The sequence below is a fragment of the Pholcus phalangioides genome, unplaced genomic scaffold, assembly GCF_987345545.1.
Source record: "Pholcus phalangioides strain wild (caught in Gottingen) unplaced genomic scaffold, Ppha-v1.0 ptg000008l_1, whole genome shotgun sequence".
Lineage (NCBI taxonomy): Eukaryota > Metazoa > Arthropoda > Arachnida > Araneae > Pholcidae > Pholcus > Pholcus phalangioides.
This window is the reverse complement of record NW_028301601.1, coordinates 59110137-59129718: the sequence shown is the minus strand read 5'-3', so window position 1 is coordinate 59129718 and position 19582 is coordinate 59110137. Positions and strand designations below refer to the sequence as shown.

The 19582-nt window shown below is 34.9% G+C and overlaps 1 protein-coding gene across 3 annotated transcripts in view; it reads right to left on the bottom strand.

Annotated features, from left to right (window-relative positions):
• The window catches only part of IntS11 (integrator complex subunit 11), a 30194-nt gene that overhangs the window by 5905 nt on the left and 4707 nt on the right, over positions 1-19582 (bottom strand). For all 3 annotated transcript variants that reach the window (XM_089235070.1, XM_089235069.1, XM_089235071.1), the window contains 13 exons: positions 18652-18725; positions 17368-17479; positions 14600-14716; positions 12342-12440; positions 8866-9039; positions 8482-8601; positions 7153-7248; positions 6935-7057; positions 5161-5250; positions 2950-3112; positions 1555-1668; positions 845-903; positions 124-272 (listed from right to left, as the gene is read on the bottom strand). In XM_089235070.1, the coding sequence (XP_089091196.1) occupies positions 124-272; positions 845-903; positions 1555-1668; positions 2950-3112; positions 5161-5250; positions 6935-7057; positions 7153-7248; positions 8482-8601; positions 8866-9039; positions 12342-12440; positions 14600-14716; positions 17368-17479; positions 18652-18725 (1490 nt within the window). The remainder of the gene's footprint in view (positions 1-123; positions 273-844; positions 904-1554; positions 1669-2949; positions 3113-5160; positions 5251-6934; positions 7058-7152; positions 7249-8481; positions 8602-8865; positions 9040-12341; positions 12441-14599; positions 14717-17367; positions 17480-18651; positions 18726-19582) is intronic.

The following is a 19582-nucleotide window of genomic DNA, read 5'->3' as shown; positions in this document are numbered from 1 at the left end:
CAACAGCTTATCCATAACGCATGAACAATAGCAAAATAACACAGCACACAAAACCTATTTCCACGCTGGTTGGATGAAACAAATCAAAGCAAAAATGCTATAAAAGAAAATCAAAAGCCATACTCTCTGATCTTGTGGTAAATGTTGTCAGCCACTTTAGATGCCGGTGATCCACCTAAATCTTCTACCTGTATGGTGCATGTAACACGAATTTGGTGAGGAGTCAAACCAACTTCAGCCATCGCTACTTCTGGTTCCAACAGCCTCAATGTCTAAAAAAAATTTATTCAGGAGATTACCAGGTCATCGAAAATTACTAATCAAGTATCAATACAACAATGGAAGTATGAACTGAAAGGAATATACAGTAGAACAAACGATTTGGATTCCTCGAGTTTAACATTTTTTTTGGAATAAAGTTAGTTTTAAGAGGTTTTTTTTAAAAAAAAAGAGCAACCTTCTGAAAAAATTTTTTCTCCTAAATCGATGCACTACTGTATGTTTTAATAATACAGTCCTCAACATACCAGAAGCATTAATGTGCAAATATTTTCCCCTTTTTTTTATCAGCTCTGGTTGGATATCTCATATTCATATCTAAGTTTTGCCTGGAACATGAATGTGTATTCCTATTCAAACACATCACAAAATATTTTAGAAAAATAACTTCCAAAGCATAACATGGATAGAGTAAACATTCAAACACATCATTTTCCACGTTCTTTTTTTCCCAAGGAAATATTACCCATTCATGCTTCTGGCGTTGGGGGGGGGGGGGGGGGGAGAAATGATATTTGTCATTCAGAGAAATTTTAAATCATGTAAGATTAAACGATTGCCTCACTTCATCATTGCACATGACAAGTGCCCCGTGAATGAGCTTCATTTGTTTGCTGTCGCTACCTGTAACAGATAAAGAAAATAAAAATAAATACCCACATTCTCAATAGTTTTTATTAAATCATTTTAAATCTACATGGAAAACATGTTATGCGCAAGTGTTATGGTGTGTAAGCAAGGCAAGAGGCTTTTAGGGTTTCTCTTCTTCCCCAGCAGAGAATTTAGTGGTATTTTACCATAAAAGATAACCCTTACAACCTTTAAAAGAAAAAAAATTTGGACCCGACCTTTAGAAAATCCTGCATATGCCTATCATGTGTTACAATAAAACTATACCTTGATTTTATGTTCAGATACAATGATCAGCATCATATTGAAATAATATGACACTAAATGACAGATGAACACTGAACTGGTTGAAGAATACTGATCTTAGAGAACATATTTACACAAAAATGAACTCTGACTTATATATGCAGTACAATGACTGAATTGAGAACATGAATACAAGATGGGCCTAATTCTTGTAAGAGCCTATGGACATATGTCCAGAGGAACCCAAATTTGAACAATGAATATTCTATTTAAAAAAAGATCTTAAACTTTAGTCGTAGCCATCCCCTTCACCCTTTAATGCTTCTCTCAAGTCAATGCCAGGCTGTGAATGCAGGAAAAAATAAAAAATCTGGAGAAAAGAAAATTCTTTGTTCTCACCAGTCTCTTCTGATGTTTGTCGCTTCAACAAGTTAATTGAGGCATCGATGGGAACAGTAACTTTTGTAGTGAGAGTGACAGTTTCACCATTGGCTGGCATGTAACAAGTAGGACCTGAAAAAATTTAAATATAAGATATTAAAATATAATAAAATTAAATATATGAAATGTGTTATCATAATAAAATCTCCATAAGACAAGATATAAAAAAGTGGAATCGTGCTTTCAATGATTTTTTTTTTTCCTGTTTGGGAGGATATAACAGAGGAAACATCACACACTTTTCACCTAAGCGATGACCAGAGACATCTTAAATCTAAACACGTAAAGTTTTATTTTGTGGACAGACCAAGTCCATAGCAAGAGAGGAGGAAATATGAGAAAATTACCGATGTATGTGGAATAATTGGGCATAGCTACCAACTTCAGAACTTTGGAATTAGGGAGGTTTTTCACATGGATTCAAATTCTCTACGAAAATAAATATAGAAGGGTTTTTGAAAAATGATGTAATGATTTTTCATTAAAAAAAAGTGAATTTTTAAAGACTCACCCCCCCCCCCCTGCAAAAATGTGACACCATGCAAGCTATCCCAGTTGAATGCCAAGTTGCCAATGATTGCCAACAAGTAGGTTTTTTCTTATCTGTCATTACTACTCTCGAAAAAAAACCACGGCAACTCAAAACTCACCATTGGGTCCAAAAAGAGACATACAGACTTAACAGATCAACAGGGTTCCCAGCAAAGCAAAATCTGCTTGATCATTTCCCTGACCAAAACTCTGGAAGAAAGAAATACAATTCCAATTCTCAACCTTCCAAAAATCAAATTTTTTTCTTTGCAAGGTTCTGTTTCTTTTCCCCCTTCACAGAACTTTCCCTGACTTTAATCAAATATTTTACATATTTTCCTCAAAGCTTTCCCTGACAGTTTTTCATTTCCTTGACTTTCCAGCTCGTAGGGAATCCTGCTATTGTTCTATCAGTTTGGCCCCCCTCCAAAATACCAGTTGCCCTCCCCCACAAAAGCCATTTATGGTTATGGTTCTGAGACAGACAAATATGACGGACTTTATTTACAGTATAACCCCTTTTAATGGACAACCCCCCCACCAGATGCAATCAAATTTTTTTGCTCTGACGGTGTCATAAAAGAGAGGTTTTGCTGTATATTTGTAGCAAGTGTTATTTGCTGAAGATATATGATACATTTTAAGGCAGAGAACGCCTGGTTATTTCACTGTTAAAAAAAACAGGCTTCAAAACATCTGGAAGAGTGACCACAGTGACTCCAGTTGTAAATAAATGACAAAGTTTTGGAAAAATGAGTATCTTTCGGGAAACCTTTGGAACTTAACAAAACTTTTGAATTAAAAAAAACCAGATATTCATACCGAGTTCCTGAGAGATTTTCTTCTTCAAGAATTCCATTTTTGCAGCTTCACCATGCACCAACATTACATTCGCTGGTTCGCAGTGCCTTATCAGTTGCATTATACCTTTGGCGTCAGCATGAGCACTGAAAGACATGTACTGGACAGACATCTTCACCTCCACCTGCCACACAGTAAATATATTTTGGATGAAAACATGATGGAAACAATATTTTTATTTATCAGCTGAATATATGAAGCTCTTGAAACACAGTGAAATGCCTATACAATGATACTGAAGGGACCAGAGAAACATATCTTTATAAAAGGAGATATCATTACAGATGGAACAAATTAACACCAGGGCTGGACAAATCTATTGCCCAACATGCTCGGGGCATGTAAAAATTCCACTCAGGGGTATATTTTTTTGACCACATGCCTGACGAAATCATGTAAAAAAATCCAAAATGGGGGGGATTTTTTTAGGGTTTGCGGGAAATTTTAAGAGTGCAAAAATAAATGTGTATAGTAAAAATTGTCTGTAACGATAGTGTAGGGACCTAGGAAAATATTGTTACAGAGAGGCTATTATTGTAGACAGTTTGAGCATTTGCACTATTTCCTATTAAATAGGAATTCTGTGATGGGACTAAAGAAAATATCATTATAGGCAGGTTTATCATTATAGACCTTAAGGTGTCATTATACACAGGTTTTACTATATATATATCATTATTTAAATTCTCCAGCAAGTATTTTCACCATTAGATGGCAATAGTACATTTGTTTTGAATGTGTGGAGAAAATATTATGAAAAGGTAAATTTCGTTAGGCCACACTATATAAATGACTAAAACATTACTCGCCCTATCTCTCCGTTACATTCCTAAACTCACAATGCCAACTATTGTATACTGTATTTTCTGCTCCCAATAGACTTTCAGAAATAAACAAGGCGATGGCAACCACAGAGGGTGGAAACCATCACATAATAGACTGGATATCAACAGATTTCAGCATTCCAGTAAAAAGAAATATCACATTACTATATTTGCAACAATAAGTAAAGTAATGCAAAAAAATTTTGGCAAGTGATTCACATTTTAGATGCAGTCAAATACGACTACAGTAGCCACTATAATCTGACCATGCACTAGTCTGACCTGTCAAGTAATGCAGCCTTTTAGAACTGGCGATCTCCATATGCGGAAGAGGAAAACATTTTAGTGTGTTTGCCACTCTATTTTGATATGAGGAGACTATGAGCAAAGTAGAAATTATGGGACCCCTGCACACTAAGGTCAAAGATATTTCATTAGTCAATGAATATATGTTGTGTCAATTTCAGGGCCATCAAAATCGTAGAGCCCAGCACGAATACCCCTCTAGCCCATGCAAATATCAGGCACTGTGCCTGTTTATGCACAGAAGTGTTTACATTGTAGAAAATGTTTTTTTTTTCCAATTGTTTTGCAGCAATCTGGTGATTTTGGTAATTCAGCATGACCATGGTCTGGTATGTGTTGGATTAGAGTCTACTTTATTATATTTTGAATATCATTCCTATATCCAAAATCAGAAGATAACCTTGAAATTTTCACTCTTAAGTATACAAAAAAATTATGGTAGTTTTCATACAAGGTAATTTGAAATTCGAAAATCACATGTGTTTAAACTTCGTTATACATGATAGAAATCACATAAGGAACTGAAAGATTGTGTGGAGATGGATCCATGTCATCTTAAAAACTTGTAGTCCATTATAATTATACACAATTATTACAATTTGTGTGATTTTTCTTGCACAGTGTGGTTATTAAACAAAGGGTGTATGCACTCCTGGACGTGAGAGAATGTGGTTTTGAATGGACCAGCTAAGGTAGAAATATTCAACGATATATCAACTGAGGGAATGTGAATCAAAATTCCCTAATGGTGCGGACATTAAAAATACCAACACTGTGAAAAAGAATAATATTAAAAAAAAAAAAAAAAAAACCAGAAAAACCAACATTTCTCAAACACACACATTTTAGCACTTTTCTGCAAAACTAATATTTCATGCTGAGGAAGAACATATAAAATAAGATTCTATAAAACAAAATCAATACCAAACAACAGTGTTCTAGAAGTTTAAAAAAAAAAAATTTTAGGAATTTGAGCGAAATGGAATAGAATAAAACAATATGCAGGAACATTATGGAATTCAGAGGAAAAAAAAAAACTTACAATTTGTCTGTTTTCAAATTCAATTTTCTTGGCACCATTTACAACTTTGTGGCCAACCGTTCCAGAAGTGCAATAGCCAGGCATGATCAACTACAATATTTGAGATTAAATGAATGTGGTTAATGGCTAAGAAATGAACGTAAGAAAAATTTTCAAGCTAATACAGCACACAAAAATTTTGCATGTACAGTAAAACCCCTCTTAACGGACAGCCCTCAGATGAGGTAACCCCTTTTTTACAGCCAAGTAATAAAATTTTCCAGTGTATAATAAAAGTATGCATTTGAAAAACCTGATTAACGGTAACTCCTTTTTTTATTGGAAATTTTTTTTTGTCCCGCTGGTAGCTGCAAAAGAGAGGTTTTACTGTATATACGTTACACAAATATAATATGCATGATGAACCCAAGAATTTGTTAACCATATTCTTGAAAATATTCATTTAACTCAAGAATACTAATAGTGTTACTTAGGGCGTGACAAATCCCAGGCACCAGATCAGCTAGGAAATTGATATTGTCGCCTAAAATTTTTTCCGTATCTGATTGCTAAATTGGAATCTAAGGGTGACTTCTTGAGCTAAAAAACATGTTTCGCTCCTGAGAAATGTTACTGGCACCCAAATATTTTATCAGGCCCTGGTGTTGCTACTACTGTATAATTAACCATATATGCATCTTGTAAACATTCCTTTATAGAAAATGGATATTTTTTGTTGTTGCTCGGCCAAGATACATGAACTCAATAGGATATTATACCAAGGTGAACTTGAAAAAAGTGCTGTTCTCTCCACTGGGAATTGAACTCAGGACCTCTTGGGTTTGATTCCCAATGGGGAGATACATCCAAATAGTCTATTGATTTCATTCCTTTGTAGAATTTCTAATGAATTGGTACCTGCAGGAACATGTGCTCTGAGTGCATTTGTGACCCTATCAGATTTATGTGTCAGATAACATATGGACCCACATCGGGTGGAAATGGATCACTCCATCTTGTCCATGGTAAACCTCAGTTGTTTTTGTCTCTCTGATTTGTGTCACCAAATCATTGCCACATGGGAACCTACGTTGTATGCAGGGTTGTTGCACCTTGACTTAGAAACTGCAAGAAAACCAACTTCAGCTGGCTACCACTGTGCTGCCAATGAGGTTCGAACCTGGATCCTTATGATGTGAGCCCACATGACTGCACAGCAGCTATATACTGTTACTGATCCAATATTTGTTCCGTCAATTAAGAAAACTGTCAAAATGTTACAAGATCAAAGAAGAAGGCTTTTCTTTTGACCCTGTATGTCGAAATTCATGTAAAGAGGGAAAAATATACGGCTATAAAATCCCCAAATGACAAGGACCATCAGAGATCTATGACAGTTCAGCGCAGTGACAATTCAGTGCAAGACAATTAAGCACTGACAATTCAGCACAAGGGGTGCCAATCCAGGTGTCTTCAAAATAATTACATGATATCGTAAATTATTTGGAAGACACCTGGAATGGAAGGGCCAACACAACATTTCTCATGACAACAACATATTTGTGTTTAAAAAAAAATTCTAACTTTCTTTCAAAATCATTTTAAAGCATTGTGAAAGTATGCCAGTCTTAAGTCTGGAAAAAGTGGGAAGGGAATTTTTATTTAAGAAACATAATCACTGTGCTGAATTGTTGCTGTGCTAAATTGTTTCAACAATAACAAATGTGAAACATTTCGATTATTAACATATAATTAAGTGTTTTAAAACTTGTCTAATTAAAAATTTATTACTGACCATGTTGGCCTCATTTGGAGCCCATTTCCTGAAGAGCTGAAGGGACAAACCTGAATGCAGCATGCCAGGTGTAGCGAACACTACCATAGGCCCAGGATTATCTATGTAAGCTCTGTCAAAAGCCTGAAAAAAATATGAGAAGTTGCATCACCTTACATAAAGATAAGAATAACAAAAGTACTACAATCATTTAAAAAACCAGATTTCTGTGCCTTTACCTTAATATGCTTGAAGTCGAACATGTTCCTATGGACGAAAGTTTTCTTGATCTTCTGATTTGTCCATGTGATAAACATTTTGTAAAATGTGGTAGCCTATGGGTTGAGATGAACAGGAATGTAATTCATTAATCACCATTAAGTACAGTAAACTCTCGATAATTTGGCCATGTGCTGGTCCGGCCCGTCCAGTAATCCGGCACACTATAAGGTTTTTTTGAGCATAGAAGGGGAAAACGTGTCACTGTATGTCCCAGATAGGGACCCATGGCAGGCTCTGGAAAAGGACCACCCCATCAATCAGTGCTTAAAATTTAAAATATTTTTAATAATTCACTTTTCTCCCCATGATACCACCAATCAACCAGTGGCAGTCCTAGATCGTCGATTATGGTGCACATCCGGAGACACTCGCCTTATTGTTTACATTGAATCGACATGTCACAGCTGCTGTTGCCACATCACAAAGAAAAGAATCCTGAAGATACGCAAATTCAACGTGTGTTCGCCGACGATTAGCCACCCCCTTGGAGATTGCCAGTATTGAGATCATCACATCCCTTGCTTGCATTAACTTCACTGCCTAATCACTTGTCAGGTCGAACTCTGTCCAGGAAGGTAACGTATTCAAGCTATGGGCTAGCTCTATCTTCACGGCTGTTTCCAAGTTCACATGTGCCATTTCCATATGATAGGTCAAAGGATAGAAAGGAACAGTCTGTCTATTTCTGAAGAGCTCAGTGGATTTTCAGACACAGCTTGGATAAGCTATTTTCCTTAGGCCGGGATTACACTATAAAAATTTGGAAAAGTCTTTTTATAAAACTTGGAAAATCCAACCAATAAGGCTATTGGTTACATTCTAGAAAATACGACCAGTGATCTTATTGGATGCATTTTTCAAGTTTTATAAAAGGACTTTACCAAACTTCTATAGTGTAATCTCGGCCTTAGACTGGATATGTGGCCTGATGGATTCTGAAACGTGGCATGCAGTGATATATTATATTGTCAAAATTTCTGATTTGTAAATTTAAATCTGTAAATTCTGTTAAATTGAGATTAAATGATTTTGAGTCCATAATCTTGACTCTTGTTGTGTTTGCTTACGATACTCAGGCTTGATCCCATAGATGTTACATGTGGTTCATTGCATGCGCAGAAATTTATATTATTTACATGGACTTTTTCAATTAACATCCAGACATCTAGCAATTTTGATAATCTGGCACACTCTGGAATGATATGTGCCAAATTAACGTGAGTCTACTGTAATTTATAAAAATATTATTCAATCAATTAAGTTTTAATCAAGTTCAAATCGGTTACCCTTTCAGTCAACCCGACAGCAAAATATATAGGGACTTTCAGATTCATTCTTTCCCAGTAGCTTTCCAACAGGATGCAAAGCTCTTGTGCCCTTCCCAGAGCAAATACTGGTATCAGCACCTAGAAAAAAAAAGGGGGGGGGAAAAAGAAAGAACTAAGACTATAACCTACTGTTTCTATGACTATTAAGGACAGATTAAAAGAAAGCCTATCATATTGAGTATTTCAGATAGTTATCAACTATTGCAGGGACACCACTTCTTTCTCTTTGGATGAGCAGAGCCATTGTAGGCAGCGATGTGCAGCAGAAAAAAAACAGTTCATTGGAAGCAGTTGAATTATAGTACACAACAAGAATGTTTGAAAAACTGATTTGACAATTACCTTTCCACCTTTCTCAACACATTCATGGACTTTAGTTAAAAAATCTCTTTCCCGACACCGCTTGGAATCTCGGATTGTTGTAGCATATGTGGACTCGCTTATAAGAAGGTCTGGACGGCATTTATCAATCCAAGCAGATCCTAAATGCCTATCTGGAGTTGTATTATAGTCACCCTGAAAAAAAAAAGATATTTTAAATATTTCTTGCAAATACGTATACACAAATCTAAAATTCTAAATACAAATACAATGCCACAACAGGCAAAATGCTCAACGAGGTGGCTGAAAAAAAGATGCCCATAACAAATATGGATGTCATATATTTCAAAAATACAGCAACCCAATTAAAAACACAATCACAAAAATTATACATTATACAAAAAAATACACATGATAAAATATTATACAATAAAGAATATTATGGTTGTCTTCTTCTAAGTATGGATAGCTCTCTATTTACCCCAACATGTTTATCGTATTTCTTTATAAACGTGTCAATCATGTTACAATTTACTACTTCCGGGGGTAAGCTATTCCATTTATTAACAACCCTATTAGAGAAAAAATCCCCGCAACACCGTAATCTCGCATTGTCCCTTACCAATCGATACTGGTGTTCCCTTGTAAAAGCAGTCAATTGGCATTGAACTAAAAGCTCATGGTCAATCTTATCCATCCCGCTGAAAATTTTGAACACTTCGATCATATCTCCTCGACACGTGCGTTCATCCAATGTAAACATATTCAAAAAATGAAGTCTCTCTTCATAACTCAAGCCCGTGTGCCAATAAGGACATGTGTAGCTCTTCTCTGCATCCCAGTATACAGCATACTCCAGTCCAGGACGAACTAAGCCTCGAAAAAGCGGAAGAATGACTTTAGGAGAACGCGAAGAGACATGACAAAAATATAATTTACAGATAGCATTTACTATCTAATACACACGTATATATTAAGTTTTCTTCATAACTCAAGCCCCGTGTGCCAATAAGGACACGTGTAGCTCTTCTCTGCACCCCTTCAACCAAGTCTATGTCTCTCTGTAGGTATGGTCTCTAAACCTTACAGCATACTCCAGTCCCGGACGAACTAAGCCTTGAAAAAGCGGAAGAATGACTTTAGGAGAACGCGAAGAGACCTTTTCGAAAATGAGAGCAAGCATTCTATTTGCTTTTTTGACCACAGCTGAACAATGTTCAGAAACTCTAAGCCGCTTGTCAATGAGAATTCCCAAATTGCTAACCCTACTTAAATCCGGGATAGAGACACCATTCAACTCCTACGAGAACCGTGGGTTGTTTGAACCAAAATGAGCGACCAAGCACTCATCAACGCTAAATGTCATTCCCCATTCATTTGCCGATGCAATAATTTTTTATACATTACAGGTAGACATGTGCAAACCACAACATAAATTCACTAATTTACTTTATAAAGAAAATTGGTGCTGAATAAGAGTAGAATCCCCTCTTAACGGTCACCCCTCTCAGATGTCATCACCTTTTTTGTATCACAAAATAATAATTTCCTTGTATACGAAAAGTATCAACTTCAAACCAGATTAACGGTCACCCCTCTTTTACGGATAAATTTTTCTGTCTTGCCAGTGTCCATAAAAGACGGGTTTCACCGTAATTTTTGTGATAATGTGCTTTTATCAAACTTCTTTTATGAGGGTTGCTCGAACAGAATCATGAGTTTCGAGTTGATAAAACAAAATAAATTGATATATATGTGAAAACTCTATTTCTGTACATACTTCCCTGCTGCATTTATACACTTATTCCAGAATTTAACTAATGCCTGGAAAATTTCTTCATAAAGATTTTTCAGTATAAATAAACAATCTCGGGAAAGTCTACTGAGTTTTAGTAGCTTGTACTGACATGCTATCTCTGAAGAAAGCCGTTCTACGGGAATAAGCTTGACTATAGGAAAAAGGTCGGCTCTTTTGGCATGCAACCACACATGGCACCAAATCCAAATTGAAAAAAAAAAAAGCAGTCAGGAGGCATCAAGAACAGGTCCAGCACGGGTAGTTTTTTTCTCGAGCTGTTCTTGGGAAGGGATATAGAAATATCTACCTCTCAACGAAGTTTTTGAAATGGGAATGTAGTGCAATGTGCAGTATAAGCTTGAAGACTGTCCTGAAGATACAATGCTACATGTTAACCCTTTAAGCTGCAATTAGAAATCACTAAAGCCCCTTCAAAATGCTATCTTTCTTGATGGAGTAGGCTTTCTTCCGATTTTCAGCAGGTGCAAACTGAAGAGGTATAAGGGAAAGTTTTTTATTGAGAAGTCATTTTACAAAATTTTTGGGATAGTCAGTGCCAAATGAGAGGCTTTTATGGAAGCAAGATATCTCGTCACTGCAACTTAAAGGGTTACTGACCCAAACTATGTCATTTAAAAAAAAAAAAAATTATGATAAGTGCATACATGCAGTGCTGGGTGCCCCCCTAACGCATGGCTCCATCTGAGCATGCTTCAGAGCTTCATGGTTGAAATTTTGGATATTAAACATGCTAACTGGAAGGTAGGCAACTCTAGTCAGGTATGGGGGCATCAGAAAAATCACTTTGCCCAGGGAACCACAATGTTCTTAACCCCCTCCAGGCTACGAGAATAGTTTGATGAATGATAAAAGCTGTTTTCAAAATGTCTGCATAAAGAATGTTTTACTTTTTTTTCAGTTGTCTTTTGTGAAAGATAGATGGCAATCAAATGCATACATTCAAAATACAGTGATACCTCAGCTAACAAAGATAATTCGTTCCAGAATCACGTTTGTTAGCTGAAAACTTCATAAGCTGAGGTATCACTGTGCAGTGATGGACACTTTATGGGACAGAAACCTGTTTTCGACGGAATCAAAAAAATAGTCCCTTCATTGATTAATGCTTATGTGTGTGTGTGTGCACCTTTAAAAATGGAAACATGTCTAAAATTGGAATATTATTTCAGTCTCTTGGCATTCTGTTTCATACAGGTACGCATACCGAGCATAGACTAGATATGCATACATCATCTATATGTCATTTTCAGAACTTCATGGTGAAAATTTCTTTGAAAAAAAATTCAGATCATCTCAAGATGATGAAACGAGCTGCTGCACTAATCATCCTTGGATGATGGGAGAACACTGAGAGTTAAGATGGCCCAGCATACCTGTAGTGTTGGATATATGCACAAACATAACAGGAAAGTATGTCTAAAAATAGTTTCCCCCTACTTGACCTTTAATTTAAAAAACGAAAAGTGACCTTTAAAAAAAAAAAAGACCTTTAATTTTTTAAAACTCAGAAGTCCCATTTTCAAATGGACAACACTCACATAACAGAAATAATTTATTACAAGGTGGGAACTCATTCGAGAAAAACTGACTGACTATCAGGACATTACCCAAAAATTCTACATTTCTCTGAATGCTGCTCAGAGAACAGGAAAGGAAAGGTAAATTGACTCATACTCACAGTATACACAACAGACTGGGTTCCCACATTGATCTGAAACATAGCAGCGCCTAGAACGTGACCAGCATAATATGCTTTAATTTCGAGTTCGTCATCAACCTAATCAATCAGAAAAACAACAACTTCATATAGCAGTTTGTGTGCATATCTATGCATAGAAGAGTAAAAGTATACATATCAATCAAATTTAAGTATGAATTTCAAAATACAGTAAATCCTCGTTAAGTCGTCACTCCGGTTAAGTCGTCATTTTTCTTCACGCCCTTCTAGCCCTCATAGACAACAATGCTATTAAACACTCGTTTACTCGTCGCTAATTTTGGTTAACTCGTCACTATGAAAAAGTTTGAGAAAGAGGAACAGACTATTTTTATGGATCCCATTAAAAAAAAGAGCTTATTAACAACATTGCCATATGCTTAAAAGTCACCATAAAATCCTATATACCCAAACGGAACAGTTTAGGTAACGAAAGTTACGCTGGGGAAGTTCATTTGCAGACTAAAGTTTTTGGGGACTGTTCAAGCTAGATCTCATTTCTGCATGGGCTCTACTGGATAAACTGCAAGACACCCAGGCTCTGTCGCAAGAAGCAACGTAAGCACTTCGCTCGCCCTCCCCCCAGGGGGGGACCAGGGCATTTCCGGCAAAACAGAAATTTATTCATATGTCAAAGACTACATATAGTGCAAAGAAATCAAACATTATGTAAATCGAAGAATCAAATTAATCAAGTTAAAGTGCAACAGCTACAGATAATAAATTATCATAGAAAGCATGGATCTACTAATTTTGGGCTTGAAATTTAAACAAAATATCTTTGTTGAAAAAAATCAGACATTCTTTCCCAAGGTGATGTCTTTTATTTACTTTTAACTGCCCAGGGCCCCTCCACCAAGTCAAAAGTGTTCAAGATTATTTTGTAGTTGTATCATAAACTACTGATGAAGAATTAAATTAAATTTGATGTATATGTAAAATTAATGTGCAATAGAGAGTTTTATTATGAAGAAAAGCTACTTATTCTAACAGTTGCTCTGTTAGTCTAAATTAAAAATTGCTAGTATAAATCAAAGTATACAGTACATTTTACCACAATAATTTAAGTATATATACCACAGTAATTTAAGAGATAAAAAAAAGAAAAAATTGCTATTATTTTTTCTTTCGCAATCTATAAATTTTTATTAATATTGTTATTTTGATTCATACTTTAATAAATGTCATATTACTTTAAACTTATACAATTTTCACAACATTGCACATTAAAACTGATGGCACTCTGCTTAAGTCGTCACTCCGCTTAAGCCGTTATAATTTTTCGATAACTTGAGGTGACGACTTATCGAGGTTTTACTGTACATCAATAATATAAACAAATGAACAAGTAAATAGTAAATTATGTGACCAAATGAAATGTTTACATTCAATTGACCATCCATTTATTTCTTTAAAAAAATATACATGCCTGTATTTCACGATTATGACCATTTTAGGGGGGAAATCAGTTTTTAAAATTGATTTCCAGGAACTCATGAAAACACTTCGAATTAATACAGTGGACATGCGTTATAACGGCTCCCTTCATTCTACAGAAAAGACATTATATTGGGAGGTCATATATTGAAAGTTAAAAAAAAATTAGTTTCTTGAGAATTCATATTTGGATGGAATAAAAAAAAAAAAACCTTTTATTATCTAATAATTTAATAATTAATTTTACATCAGCACATGTATGTATTGAATTCCCAATATCAAGGGTCAAGGTCAAACAATTTTGGCAAATGAAAAAAAACAACATATATTATTACCCACAGGTTTTTGTTGATTTAAGTTAGAATGAAAATGCTCTTAAAAATATTACAAGAGAAATATATATTTTTTTCACATGTAACACATGGCATACAATTGAAATGAGTGTAAGAGAATTAGGATTTAAAAAAAAACTCTATACCAACAACTCCTTCCATTCCTTAAGATTTTATTATTGTGATGAAGGTAACATTTTTGAACACATACATTATGACATTTTGCCTAAAGCAGCATGTGTGAGACTATACACAGGTAATTATGGTAGATGAAGAGATGAATTAAAGTACCAATGATGAATAAAGAGTGAAAATAAACTTTTTTTTAAACTAAAAAGTAGAATAAATTCTCAAAACTGAAAATCTCTTACAAAAAGTTATTGCCATACACAATTTTGACAGGAGGTTAGAATATAGAATTATAATAATAATGAAAAAAGATTAACATGCCTGCACAGTCTGGTGCAAGTTCACTCCGATAACCTTCTTCATACAGTCTTTGACCATCTGAGAAGTAAAGAAATTTGTTTCTCCTTTCTTATCGACTGTAATTTTTCTGTAATCTTCCTGGGGGATGGAATATATTATTCAAAATAAACATTACAATTTTAAAATCACAAAATATGTCCCAAAAAATATCGAATAAACTTTGAAAATAGTTTTTTTAATGGAAGAATTTATCACAGTGAAAAATGTCTGAGACGAGAAACCTGTCTCAAACAAAATCAAGAGATAATCCCATCAGTGATTAATACATTGATGTGCACATTTATGCAGTGAAACCTTGCTACAAAGATACTCAATATAATGATAAATCCCTCTACAACAATATTTTTAGGAGATTTCTGAAACCACTATAGAGCAATGAATTTAGTTTCAACATTGCCACTTGAAGGGTCCAGGGAAAAAATGACTTTACAGCAAAAACTAGATTTTGAGAAAAACAAGTTTGAAAGCTTGGATTATAATGGTTCTCCCCATTAAACCAAAACTTTGTCACTATTTTTTATGGCTTTAAAATCGTTGTATGCCAAAAATGAATGCATGTGGGGATAGTATTCCTTGAAAGCTACAAGAAGACACTATTCTATCCCATTTTCAAAAAAATTGCTGTAAAATCGTTTTCCCCCTAGACACTTCATTTGTTTTCATCCTTCTGAAGGCTTCTAATATCATCAATATTCCACAGTAAAAGTTCACTGAAATCTGAAGGAAGTTATTGGTACTGCTAATTTCTGTGTAAATGCAGAAAGTGTAATGCGGTAAACTTCTTTACAGGGGCAATGCATCTAAAATGAATTTTATTAATATATTAAAATACAATTTTTTTAAAATATAAATACACCACCACAATAGGCCAAATGTCCAACGAGGTGGCTGAGAAAAAGTTTCCCATAACAAATATAGATGTCATATACTTCAAAATTACAGCAACTCTAATTAATAAAAAAGCAATTTCATAGCACACTATTTCAGTATTCTGTAAGATTGACTTGAGCCAAAGCAAAATGACAGAAATGACTTGAGCCAAAGCAAAATGACAGAAATGACTTGAGCCAAAGCAAAATGACAGAAATGACTTGAGCCAAAGCAAAATGACAGAAATGACTTGGTAACCAAAACAATTTTTGGCCAAAATAGAGTACTAGCAACCACAGATACTTTTTATCTGTGTCCCCTCACAATATATATTACATTCTATTTTCGGAGTCTTCTACAGTCCAGTCTATCAACTCTCTTCGACAATGCACACAGCAAATTATGAAGATATGTACGTTTTTAAGAATGATGCTCTTTCGATACCACTTCCAAAAAAATGTGTAAATTACAAAAGGTCCGATATAAATAAGTCAAGGTGAACCAGATGGTTTTACTGCGTTTCCCATCCCTTTTAAAAAGGATATGTTTAAATTTTAGTGGTCAATGCCAGTGTAACCGTTTTTGACGAATGAAGCACTTTCATTTCTAGCTCTTTGCTGAGCAATTTAAATATTGTTTGTCTCTCCATGCCCTAAAAATACAGGAGAAAATTGACATATGACATTATTATTGGGTATCATCAGAGTCATAAAACCTAGAATAGGCCTATGTACCCAACTGCTTTGTTATGCAAACTGTTGTGTCACCTATACACAAAATGTGCATCATAATTTTGAATGATGAATGTTACTGCCCAAGACCACGAAGTAGTAAGTACAAAATTATTATTTTTTTCAACCAGGTAGAAGTTTTTAATCACTACTCTACTTGTTGAACTCTCAAACTAAGCAAATGAAAAATTAATAAAGCAGCAAATGGTCTGCATACACCCCCCCAAATAACTTTAAAAAGAATATAATCATTAATTGCAATCTACTACATTTGTATTATTTGGCATCATATCGATGATTCGCTCTTCAATTAAAATTAATTATAATAATTTTGTTGATAGGTTTTGGTGGGAAAGTTGGACAAAACCGAGAAAGTAGGACATTTTACCAAAAAGTAGGATGAGTGGGAGCCCTGTGTTTCATTAAGGTACAACTGTATTACAACCACTACCAATAAGAAAAAGTTAAAGCAGTTTTTTTTGTTGTGGCATATAATTTAAAACTGATACAAGTATCATCAGAGTTCTATGGCTGAACGAAATACATAAAATAGATAATGCATGAATTACACGTGAATTTATATAATAATAAATAACAGTGACACCACATTACATCAATACTTGATATAACAATAAATCCCTATACAATGATATTTTTAAAAGTCTTATTTGGAAATGCCTATACTCCAATGTTAAACTGCTGTCTCTCGATATAACAGTAATTCCTCTACAACAATATTTATAATTGTTTTATATTTCTCCCATATACCTTCCGAAGTATAATGTTACATAAAAAAACATATGAGGAAGTAAAAACCATGAAGCCCTCTTTGAATCATGCCACATCTTTATATCCATAGAAAATATATTCTTTCCATTTCTAGTAGGTGTAAGGTTAAATAAGATATTGAAAAATAGGCTTAGCAAAATAACTGGGTACACCAGTGGCGAGATAACAGGCTTTTAAGTATGCAACAGTCTTGCCAATGCGATGTATGTTGTATCAGGTTAATGGCAATATCTCTTCAATACTGGAGAGAGATTTAGATCATGCAATGTGAAGGAATTGTTACTGAATGAACTTTCCCAACTAGTACAGGAAAAAATCCTTAGCATTGCATTGACTCACCAGTAATATGGGACAGATGGCTTTTGTTGGCATGGTCATGTATAACGGGCCATTATAACCCACCATTTCAGTCATATAAGGCAAGGCTCCACAATGATCAAGATGGAAATGACTATAAGAGAAGATAAAAAACATTACCTCATCAGATTAACATGATTTATTGGCATATCTGACAAGTATAAACTTAATAATTGCTTGAAAATATATCCCAACTCAATAATACACTACCTGGCCAACAAAAAAAGTCACGGTATATTGTTACCATAACAGTGTTTCTATTATTAAAACTTCAGAAAAAAGTGCTATGATTCGATGCAGTTTCAGTGATTGGCTTAATCATTGGGCTAACAATTAAGTGCAACAACAAAATGAAGTCTGTCAGGAGTAGTTGAGATTTTGACCGCTGTGCGGTTGAGTACAGGAAAAACTTGCATCAAGAGGACCCGGTTCAAATTCCATTGGTCATCATGTGGCTGAAGTTTTTTTTTTTTTTTGTGGTTCTCAACTTTGAGGTGTGAGAATGCAAACTGATCTTCCCATTAAAAGTTTTGCCACAGAGAGCAACACATCCACAACCCTGCAAATATCCAATCACTAAACTTCACTAACAGATTGGAAAATAGATGGCAGCACTGAAAATTTCTTTATGCTTAACCACTAGATGTGCACTCAGACTTTTAGGTATATGTGCACACTTCCTGCACAAATCATTCTGTAGTAAATTGTGATGCCAATGGTGATAGACCAGAGTTGTGCACAGTTTGAAAGAAAGCGTATTTAATGATCAACTTTATCAATCAATGAATACTTTAATGATACAATTAATGATTCACTAAATTTGAAACCTCCCATACCAATTCAGTCAACTTTTGGTGATCTTCTTGAACTGACCATCAACAAGTCAGAATATTTGCTTCCATGAAGTTGATGGCACATTCAAAATATATTTACTGATCTCTAGTCCTGACGAATAAGAGTGTAATCCATGCTGAAGAGGTGACTCCGCCAAAGTGTTAGAACATGAATTTTTTTTTTGGCCAGGCAATAGATATTCATTGAAATGATCCATGACATCGTAAATTAGCTTTGGGGAGGAAAGGATGAATTTTCTAGTTTTTTTTCCTTGGAATTTCTCACAGAAAATTACACATAAAAAAAATTCAAAATTAACCAAAAAATCACTGAATTGAGCATTAATGTCACACTCTCTAATTAATTCAGAAACGTCATTTTTACAGAATAAATTTAGCTGCAACTTTGATAATAATATACAAATATACAAACGTGATGATGACGCAATCCAAATACTCTGTCAGACCCCCATCTTTGTTAATGAAAGTGAAGTCTGGGAACCGCCTCTGCATTGCATGAAAAAAACAAGATACAAAATCAATATTGAATGAGACGATATGGCATTTAAAAAAAAAAAGATTAAGAAGAGTTAAAAAAAAAGTAGCTAAATAAAATCACTTCATGAAAATGCTTAAAATAAATGCAAGGTTGCAAAGTTCCCAAATCAGAGTGTGTGGGCACACACAACCATGGGCAGAGATACATACTCCATAACTAAGGCTGGGAGACCAGTTCTCCCCCCCAAGCATCAATGATGGAGCCGACTGATCTAATTCAATCAACATCTTCTTCATCACGCCCTACCCAGGCTTTACATTATCATCATCCTTCCCCACCACAGCCCTTCAAGTCTGTCTCAGCCGATGCACACAAGTGACCATATTTCTTAAGAGATAAAAGCAGAAAATTCAGCTAACCATCTGCAAGTACCATCTGACAGTAGCTTAAAATTACCACTCGTTATGCTGATCAAAACAGCATCGCCCTGCACTTTTTACAATTGGTGCAATTTAGAGCACTTTTGAAAGCTGCCTGTCGTTACTATGCATAATTGTGATTTAAGCAGCAACCTTGAGGGGTTTGTCCAGCCAAAATTTGGGCCCCTCTTCCAGATCATTCACAAAATAAAAATGGATAAAACTATAAATTCAGAATTTAATTTCTTTTGTGATAGGTTAACTAGATTATTTCGCTCTCCACAAAATTAATAACCAGTTAGACAAAAATAAGGAAATTTTTTTGCAAAAACAGGACTCTACAAAAAAGTCTAGATAGACTCTCTGAACCTTCTTTAGAAAACTCTCACATTAGGCTCAGTTGATCCTTTTCCCATCAATAATTGTTGGTCATCCCAAAAACCAAA